This window comes from Zeus faber (assembly GCF_960531495.2).
Source record: "Zeus faber genome assembly, chromosome: 7".
Classification (NCBI taxonomy): domain Eukaryota; kingdom Metazoa; phylum Chordata; class Actinopteri; order Zeiformes; family Zeidae; genus Zeus; species Zeus faber.
This window is the reverse complement of record NC_137203.1, coordinates 121754-132500: the sequence shown is the minus strand read 5'-3', so window position 1 is coordinate 132500 and position 10747 is coordinate 121754. Positions and strand designations below refer to the sequence as shown.

The 10747-nt window shown below is 45.4% G+C and overlaps 1 protein-coding gene across 1 annotated transcript in view; it reads right to left on the bottom strand.

Annotated features, from left to right (window-relative positions):
- LOC307232623 (fibrinogen C domain-containing protein 1-like) overlaps positions 1–9572 on the bottom strand; it is a gene marked incomplete at both ends in the record, with an annotated part of 15708 nt that extends 6136 nt beyond the window's left edge. The window contains one exon of the mRNA XM_080003724.1: positions 9504–9572. Within this exon, the coding sequence (XP_079859850.1) occupies positions 9504–9572 (69 nt within the window). The remainder of the gene's footprint in view (positions 1–9503) is intronic.
- Between the last annotated feature and the right edge of the window lie 1175 nt (positions 9573–10747).

Genomic DNA, 10747 nt, shown 5'->3' with positions numbered 1-10747 from the left:
CAAGTGCCCATACAAGTAGCAGCGTGTGTCCAGCGTGGGGCACCTCCATGTTACACCCCCCCCCCCCCCCCTGGCCGCCAGGTACTGTATACAGGCCCTCTTCCATCCCCAGCAGCCGGGGCGCCCGCCGCAGAGAAGCTGCGCTGCATAAGCAAAAGGCCAACAGCCGCCCCCCACACCCCAACCCACGCGCACAACGGCAAGCAGTCCCCCCAGTGGCCCCGGAAGGCACCCGGCGGCGCTCTCCACAGCCCCGCCAGGTCGCAGCACATCCCAAGCCACCAGGCGCAAGCTGCCAGGACTCCAGCCAGGCCGGGAGGCGGGGCCCACCCGACCGCACCCCGGCCAACCACGCCCCAACACTGACCCGCTAGCGACCGGCCACCTCGGAAAAACCCTAGTGCTCAATGTGTGCTGTTGGTAATTGCAGTTAAAATTGCAGGGTTGGGGGTGCGAGTCCTGCAGTCAAGTCGATCCGAATCAGTCGCACTCCTCGTGTCCCGCAGACCCTGGTCCGATGGAGTGTTTTTTGGAGTAGGATTGGTGTGCGAGTGTATGTGTTCTAAACTAATGTGGGTGGGATGAAAATTTTGGGATGGATAAGAAGCACACTTGGACAGGAGCGTGACAGGCAAGGATGCAGCTGCCCGCCGCATCCCCACCCACATAGCCTGCACCCCGCCCATCCCGCAAGCCCTTGGTCCATTGTGTGGTGTATGTGCTGAGGATGAGTTTTGGCACTGGGAGAGATAGGCGAGTCGCGACCGGATCGATCCAGGGGCGCAACAAGCCGGGGAGCAACCACACAGACCCCCTCCCCCTGGACCTAACTGCGCTCCATTGCACCCACCTCCCGTACCTGGTGGCAACCAACCTACAGCGAGCTCCGTCCCCCCATCAGGCCCCTGGTCAGCCCCCAACCACCGAGCATGTGGACTACAGAACAAAGGGCAGCAGATGGCACCCTCACCCAGAGCCTGAACCCCCAGCGACGAGTGCCCCACACACAGAGAGCGTCAGAGGGTAGGTACCCCGGCAGCCCGATGTGATGACAGGACACCGCCCCCCACAAAGGAGGCCACATGGTGAGCCCCGCACCAAGCACAGCCAGCCAGGTTCAGGACTCAGGTTGACGGGACCAGATGGAATGCCTAACCAGCCTTGGCACGACGGGCCACCCCCCCACGGGACGCAGAAGGACACTAAGCCCAGCCAGCGGCGCGCCGACCCACTGACCACAGGGCCAAGACCTGAACGAGCGACCCACAGCCCCCCCGCCCCCAACCCGAGCCCCAGAACCCACAACCACGCCCCGAACCAACACACAGATGCCAGCTGCAGGTACTCCCTGGGAGCACATCTCTCCCCCCTCTTATGTCAGTGATCTATTAATAACTGCAACCATTAGGACGTGGTGAGATTATGTCTTTTTTTTCCAATTGAGTAATATTGTTTTCTTGGTGATTGTTAAGGCAATCAAAATGGGTTGGTGGTGCTTCAGTGGTGGGTCGACTGAGGAAAGGTCACCGAGAAGACATATAGACGGGGAGACTGGAATGCTGCGATCCAGAAGGGTTGATAGCTTCTTGGTGATGGTGTTCCAGAATGCTAGAATAGGTGGGCAGAGCCAGAAGGCCTGAAAGTAGTCATCTCTGGTATCAATGGAACAGTGAGAGCAAATGTCTTCATCCACAAAACCCATTTTGAACATTGTGTGTTTCGTGATAGAAAAGGTGTCGCAAATAAGCTTCCACAGTTTGATATCGGTGGGAACAGCAAGGTCTCTTTCCCATTTCATTGTAGGTAAAGATAAGGTGTCGTCTGTTTTTAATAAAAGTTTGTATATTCTGGAAAAGGGATTTTTCAAGTGACCGATATGAGTGAGATGTTCAATCATTTCAGGTGGTTGTAGGATTTTGTTTGTCAATTTGATTTTAACTTTTAGAGACTGCTGTAATTGAAGGAAGTGAAGGAAGCCGTGGCCACCGATATTATACCTTTGGGTTAAGGTTGGGAAGGATATAAGTGAATTGTTTTCAAAAATGTGTTCCAGATGAGTAATTCCTTGTCTTTTCCAAGACCTAGAGATTATTGGTCTGTTTTTAACCAAGAAATCTGGGTTGTGCCAGATTGGTGTGAATTTGTTTGGAGGTAGAGTGTCATGACTGAGTTTGAGGAATTTCCACCTGGTTGACAGAGTTGTTGCGATAAATGGGTTTTTAAAGCAGTTATGTTTCCTTATAGATTCAGTAAGGAATGGGAGATCGGATAATGATAACTCCTGACATTCAGATTGTTCAATGTCTCGCCATCCAAGGGCCAATTGTTACGCTGGTTGTAACCATTTAATTATAAATCGAAGCTGGTTTGCTAGATAGTAGTATCTAGAGTTTGGGGCTGCTAGGCCTCCACAGTCTTTGTTTTTCAGTAGTGTTGCTAGTTTAATTCTCGGTTTCTTGTATTTCCAATAAAAATTTGTTGACAATTGAGTCGAGAGTATTAAACTAATGTACCAAGGTTGCACTGGGGTCATTGAAAATATTTTTGGAAGTATATTCATTTTCACTGCTGCTATCCTCCCAATAAGTGAGATGGGGAGGTTGTTCGAATGAGGTCTTCTTCAATGGATTTGAGCAATGGAGTGAAGTTAAGGGTAAACAAATGTGATAGATTGGGGATTGAAAAGAGCTATGTCCAATTCACTCTATCAAATGCTTTTTCGGCATCCAAAGAGGCAATGACAGTAAGTTGTTCCTTTTAGATTTGCTCATCAGACTAAATAAACGACGCATATTGCTGGATGAGTGTCTGCCTTTGACAAAGCCTGTTTGGTCTGGGTGAATTATAAATGGGATTACTTTTTCATTTCTCTTGGTTAGTGTTTTACTTATAATCTTAAGGTCGCAATTAATAATTAAATATGGGTCTGTAACTGGAGGTGATTGTTTGGTTCTTATTGGGTTGGAGCAAAACAGAAATGAGAGCGCTATTCATGTGCGGAGGCATGGTGGAGGTTGACTTGACCTCTGTAACCATTCTGATGAATAATGGGGAGATAAGTGGCCAGACGCGTTTATAAAATTCCACTGGGCAGCCATTTGATCCAGTTCATTTATTTTTGGCCATAGAGAAGAGCGCTTTCCTGAGTTCTTCAAAGGTAAGTGATTGATCTCAGGTGGTAGCCTGCTCCGTCGAAAGGTTAGGAAGGTCAATATCACCAAGGAATGAGTGAATGTTTGATATATTCGATTCATTATCCGAGTGATATAGGTTTTTATAAAAGTCTCTAAATATGTTATTGATGTCTTGCGGAGAGTATGTTATTCTACCCTGTGAATCTTTGATGGCTGTAATAAGTGATTTTTCTTTATCCCGTTTCAATTGATTGGCAAGAAATTTACCTGATTTGTCATTGTAATTCAAAATGATTTGTTCTTGTTCGTTGCATAAGGAATTGTGTCTTTTGATAGATGATAGTATCAAGTTGAGATGTACCGTATTTTCCGAACTATAAGCCGCTACTTTTTTCCTAGGTTTTGAACCATGCGGCTTATACAAAGGTGCGGCTATTCTGTGGATTTTTCTTCCACCGCTAGGGGCGCTCTAACCGGAATTAGAATCAAAAATAAGATAGACGAAAAATCAACGCAAAGAAGAATATGCTAGTTTTTCTTTAGCAGATAGAACGCGGACGATAAATTACCAACTGGTAATTATTTTCAAATCCTCGCCCCTTCATCATGGAACCCACACGAAGAAGTTTGTATGATGCAAGTTTTAAGTTGAAGGCCATCGACATCAGTGTGAATCGGGCATTTAAAGCTGCACTCCGGGTTGAGTGGGAGGCTTGGATGACAAGTGGTGAGAAGTCATTCACAAAAACTGGCCGCATGCGAAAATCATCTTTTTCTGATGTCTGTCAGTGGACCCTAACAGTGTGGAGTGCTGTGAAAAAATCCACCATCACCAACGGGTTCAGAAAGGCTGGACTGCTACGCGTAGAGAGCGGCGCACCTTCAGAGTCAACTTGGATGACAGTGACAGGTGACAGATTATGACAGTGACACGGAGAGCGAGACTGATGGAGACAGATGTGACGAAGCGCTTCTGAGGCTGTTCAACTCCGACACTGAAGAAGACGACTTCATGGGTTTCAGCGAAGATGATTAAAGTGACTTGTGGTTTCAAACAGGAGAAATGAAGGCTAATAAATTCCGTTTTTTTTCTCTTGGTTCTGTTCCGTTTTAATCAGCAAAGTTGCTGCCGTGTTAAAAGGCACTGTTCGGAAAGAATCTGTTCAGGTACATACATGTACATTTACAGTTCAAAATCGTTCTGTACATGCAGTAAATATCTAATTTTTCAACATAGATATCTGCGGCTTATAGCCCGGTGCGGCTTGTATATGTCTTTTTTTTTTAAATAGAGCGGATGCGGCTTATATACAGGTGCGCTCTATAGTCCGGAAAATATGATAATTGTCCTGATCTCATTTCCGGTTTGCTCAGAAGATGAGTGGGCTTGTTGGGAGTGCAACTCCTTTAGTCGCTGTTCGAGTTTATTTTGGCATTCTTGTCCTTTCTTTTTCTTGTGAATGGAGAATGCAATAATACTACCTCTTAGAACTGCCTTAGCTGTTTCCCAAAGTAAGGATGGTGATTTTCCTGGGGAGTCATTCAATTCAATGAAGGAAGTCCATTCTCTGGAAAAAAAATGTTTAAATTATTTATCTGTCCAAAGTGAGGTGTTAAAACCGCCACCTGCCGGGAGGGTTCCGGTTTGTTTCATTTATCAGATTGAAGCTAATGGGCCCGTGATCGAAAATTACAATAGGGTGGATTTCTGGATAAGTGATTTTGGACAGTGCGGAGTTACTTGTCAAGAAAAGGTCAATTCTAGAGAAACTTTGGTGGGGTGGTGAATAATATGTGTATTCTCTAGAATGTGGGTTATTTGATCGCCAACAATCTCCAAGAGCAAGATCACTCATATATTGTTTTTTAGTGTCCGACAAACGCCGGGATTTGTGAATATTTCTGGCTTGAGAACGGTCTAAATTTGGATCCAGTACTGTGTTGAGGTCTCCTCCCAATATAATAATTGATTCAGAGAATTCTAAGAGTTTTGAGAGTTCATCCTCATTGCGACCATAAATATTAGCTATGGTTAATTTGATGTTACCTAAAATCCCCTTAATCATTATGTAACGCCCTTCTGGTTCTGATATTGTGGTTTTATTCTGATATGGGATACTTTTATTGATCAATATAGATACACCTCTTTTTTTGAGTTGTATGATGCCGAAAACATCTTATTAACCTGATTTAGTTTTGAGTTTGAGGTGCTCAGATGCGGTCATCTTGGTGAGGTGAGTAAGAGTAATTTTGCTACGTTTAGCAGGTGAGCCCAAGGATCTCACATTCCAACTAACAAACTTAATGAGTGTCATTGAAGCTAGTTAGGGGGTGATGGCACTGTGCATCCAAGGCAATAGCTATACTACCATTCTCATGCTTTCCCATAGATAAGTCTGGGATTTCCTCCTTTACATTCTCTTTCACTGCCATAGTATTGTAGGAAGTTTGTAGGGATACATAACTACACAAACAAATGACAAGTAGACAAAGATAAACACAGAACCATCGATACATGTTTACCCTCCTGCCAGTTCTCCTTCAGTTACAGGATACAGCACTTTCCGTCGGGATCTCCCGGGGGAATCGATCGTTCATGCCCAGCTCTGTTCCTTTCAGCTCCCGTCATTGGCTTTTAACCAGCTCCTTGTGCTTGAAGTGTTCAAACTAGCAATGATGCAGCGGGGACGGTTCCCGACTCAGCGTCCCAGTTGATGAACTTGGTGAAAGGTGATCTGCTTCACAGTGTCCATCGGGAGTTTCAGGGAGAGACGGAGAAAAACTTTCACCATATTTTCAGGGGACTTGGTGTTGTTCTCTGGGATCCCAGAAAATATGAGGTTGTCCCGCATACTTCTGGATTGTATATCCAGGATAGTCTCTTTCATTATTTTATTTTCTTTTTTGACAACTTTCATCTCTGCTGTGAGACGCTTCATGGAGGTTTTTAGATCTGCATTGTTTTTTGCATCTCACCGACCGTGCAGGGCAGGAAATCAAGACTGGCTTTGATCTAGGTAATGTCTAGGAAAAGCGAACCCGGGCATGTCCAGCTTTTTGTTAATCTCATCCAAGACACAAACCTCTACAGCACCCGGTATGCGATCATCTGTGTCCGTTGCTGAGTCGGTCTTCTTCCTTTTCGCGGGATTACTGCAGTCCTGGTCGTCTTCCGTCACGTATGCGTTGCAAAAAAAATCGATATAATCCTCGAGGTCCTCCACTTTGGTTTCGCGCAGTGTTCCCTTTTTAAAAAAAAATATATATATAAAAAATATTTGCAATTCGCTTTGTTATTTTGTCTGAGGTGGAGCTACCGGTGCGTTAGTTAGTGTAGCAGGGTGCCACCATTTTGGGTCTCCACTCACTACTCACTTCGGCTTCTGTCTTCTCGCGAGAACACAGCATGCTCCCCGAGATCACAGCATGCTCCCCGAGATGTGCTGCGACCAGGCGGGGCTGCGGAGAGCGCCGCTGGCTGCCTTCCGGGGCCCCTGGGGGTGCTGTTTGCTCTTGTGGGTGTGGGTAGGGGTGTGGGGGGCGGCTGTTGGCCATTTTGCTTCTGTTGCGCAGCTTCCCTGCAGCGGGCGCCCCAGTTGCTGGGGGTGGTGGAGGGCCTGTATATCTGACGGCCTGCTGGCATCGATGGGGAGGGGCGGTCATCATTGCCCTGCAATGAACACACACTGATACATGTATTGGCACTTGGCGCTCATGCCAGGTGGGGCGTCTGGTCCGCTGCGATGGGGCGGGCCTCCCCTTGCATGGGGCGTGGGTGGGCATGGCAGCCCTGCTGCCTCGCCCGCAGACCGGGCGGCACAGGCGGGGTGTCGGTCTGCAGTCCGTGCCTTGCGCCCGCGGCCTTGGTGCTGTGCCTGCGGCTGAGTCTTGTGCCTGCACCTGGGGGTTGGTTGTATGTGTGCGCCCCTGGGGTGCGGGGTCTCCTCGTGCTTCCTGGGACTGGGTAATGCTCCTTGGGGCTTGGCGTGGGGGTTGCTCCACAGCCCTCTGGCTTCTCTGGTGGCCCGGGGGTCTTCTGTGGCCGCAGGGCAGGGTTCTTGGGGCTTTCCTGCAACTGTAAGGTGTCTACAAGGCTACGGAGTTCGGGGGGCTTCAGGGCCCTTCACACTGCTTGAAGGCGCCACGACATAATACCGACCTTCTACACCAGTACCAGTGGGGATAAGTCATGTACACTCATTGGTGGACATCTTCCACACACACACACACACACACACACACACATACACACACACACACAAACACATACAGGCGGTCCCATCACACACGCACACACCACCACATTTGCTTGGAGTGCACCCCAGCACCCTCCTGGTTGCATTCCTCTCCTTTCCTCCCTCATTTACTGCCATAACTATGACAGGAAGAGGCCACGTGACCAGTTCTAGTTCCAGTTTTCCTGGACCTAATTAACTGTTTTTCAATACATGTTGTCATCCAATGTTTATATTTTTGTGTAAATGTTGTTTGTTTCGATGTTTATTTGTCTCACCCGTGGTGATTCTCCCCCTCTTGGAGTAGTGATCAGCTGTTTATAGACCCAAACATGATAAATAGTTTTCCAAAGAGGAGGATTGATGGTGGTTCTCTATAACCAAAAACTGTGCTCTTGTCATTCTACAGGTCGTCGACAGGACAGAGTATTTGCAGCAGTTCTTGATGATTTAAGAATTAATAAAGAGTTTTATTGCAGGTTGAGAACTTGAACTCCACTTGCAGACTCACTCTGTCCTGGATGCAATGGCATAGAAATACTCTGTGTTGTATGCCCAGCATGCTGACAGCACAGGTTAAAAAAATAAAAGTTAGGGTTAGGGTTAGGGACAACAAATGTTGTCGGGTGGTGTTAAGATGATTTTAGGGTGGAGTAAGGGTGATGTTAAGGTGTTGTTAGGGTGGAGTAAGTGTGTTATTATGGTGGTGTAAGGAGGATGGTAAGGTGTTGTAAGGGTGTTGTTAAGGTGTTGTTAGGGAGGAGTAAGGGTGTTATTATGGTGGTGTAAGGAGGGTGGTAAGGTGTTGTAAGGGTGGTGTTAAGGTGTTGTTAGGGAGGAGTAAGGGTGTTATTATGGTGGTGTAAGGAGGGTGGTAAGGTGTTGTAAGGGTGGTGTTAAGGTGTTGTCAGGATGGAGAAAGGGTGTTATTATGGTGGTGTTAGGGTGGTGTTAATGTGTTGTAAGGGTAGTCTTAAGGTGTTGTTAGGGTGGGGTAAGGGTGTTATTAGGGTGGTGTAAGGGTGGTGTTAAGGAATTGTTAGGGACGAGTAATGGTGTTATTATGGTGGGGTTAGGGGGGTGGGAAGGTGTTGTCGGGGTGGTGTTAAGATGATTTTAGGGTTGAGTAAGGGTGATGTTAAGGTGTTGTTAGGGTGGAGTAAGGGTTTTATTATGTTGGTGTTAGGGTAGTGTTAATGTGTTGTAAGGGTAGTCTTAAGATGTTGTTAGGGTGGAGTAAGGGTGTTATTTTGGTGGTGTAAGGGTGGTGTTAAGGTGTTTTAGGGTGGAGTAAGGGTGTTATTATGGTGGTGTAAGGGTGGCGTTAATGTGTCATAAGGGTGGTGTTAAGGTGTTGTTAGGGTGGAGTAAGGGTGTTATTATGGTGGTGTTAGGGTGGTGTTAATATGTTGTAAGGGTCATCTGAAGGTGTTGTTAGGGTGGAGTAAGGGTGTTATTAGGGCGGTGTAAGGGTGATGTTAAGGTGTTGTTAGGGTGGAGTAAGGGTGTTATTATGTTGGTGTTAGGGTGGTGTTAATGTGTTGTAAGGGTAGTCTTAAGATGTTGTTAGGGTGGAGTAAGGGTGTTATTAGGGTGGTGTATGGGTGACGTTAAGGTGTTGTTAGGGTGGAGTAAGGGTGTTATTATGGTGGTGTTAGGGTGGTGTTAATGTGTTGTAAGGTAGTCTTAAGTTGTTGTTAGGGTGGAGTAAGGGTGTTATTAGGGTGGTGTAAGGGTGATGTTAAGTTGTTGTTAGGGTGGAGTAAGGGTGTTTTTATGGTGGTGTTAGGGTGGTGTTAATATGTTGTAAGGGTGGTGTTAAGGCCTTGTTAGGGTGGAGTAAGGGTTTTATTAGGGTGGTGCAAGGGTGGTGTTAAGGTGTTGTTAGGGTAGAGTAAGTGTGGTGTTTGTTCACGTACAGGCAGCAGATGCTGCAGATTATCGCCTTCATCTGTCAAACACTAAACACTGAAAACACTAAACCTCCTTAAAGGAATTAACACCACCTGTCTCTCTACGTGTCTCCCCATCTCCCTGTCTCTTTATCTATCTATCTATCTATCTATCTATCTATCTATCTGTCTGTCTGTCTGTCTGTCTGTCTGTCTGTCTGTCTGTCTGTCTGTCTACCTACCTTGTGTGTGTGTGTCTTGGCATCCAGCTCTGATGCACTGTTGTTCATGATCGTCCATCTGTCATTCATCCTGTCACCAAAAAAACACATTTGTATTCAGTACAGTACAGTAAATTAAAGTACAATAACACAAAAGTACTGTAAATTAAAGTACTATAACAGTAAAGTACTGTATATTAAAGTGCAATAACAATACATTACTGTATATAAAAGTACAATTACAGTTAAGTACTGTATGTTACAGTATGATAACAGTAAAGTACTGCATGTTAAAGTACAATAACAGTGAAGTACTGTATATAAAAGTACAATATCAGCAAAATACTGTATATGAAAGTACAATAACAGTAAAGTACTGTATATTAAAATACTGTATATTAAAGTGAAATTAGAGTAATGTTCTGTATATTAAAGTATTGTATATTAAAATACTTTGTATTAAAGGACAATAACAATAAAGTACTGTGTATAAAATTACAATCACAATAAAGTGCTGTATATAAAAGTACAATAATGGTAACGTACTGTATATTAAAGTACTGTATATTAAAATACAATAACAGTAGCATACTGTATATTAAAGTACAATTACAATAAAGTACTGTGTATAAAAGTACAATAATGGTAAAGTACTGAATATTAAAGTTCTGTATATTAAAATGCAATTACAGTAAAGTACTGTATATAAAAGTACAATAACAGTAAAATCCTGTATATTAACGTACAATACCATAAGTTCTTCATAATAAAACAGTGGCAGATACTTACTTTGAACATTGAGGCTCCAGACTCGTTGATAATTGAAGCTTCTTCAGTTTCAGCTGCAGTAGAAACACTGTCCAATCACCGTGGAAACACCGTCAGATCACTGTGGAAACACTGTCAAGTCACCGTTGAAACCCCCTTAGATCACCGTGGAGACACCGTCAGGTCACTGTGGAAACGCTGTCGGATCACCGTGGAAACACCGTCAGATCACCGTGGAAACACGGTCGGATCACTGTTGAAACCCCCTTAGATCACCGTGGAGACACCGTCAGGTCACTGTGGAAACGCTGTCGGATCACCGTGGAAACACCGTCAGATCACCGTGGAAACACGGTCGGATCACTGTTGAAACATAATCAGATTACCGTGGAAACACCGTCAAGTCACCGTTGAAACATTGTCAGATCACCATGGAAAGACTGTCAGGTCTATATCGAAACAACATCAGATCACCGTGGAAACACCGTCAGATCACC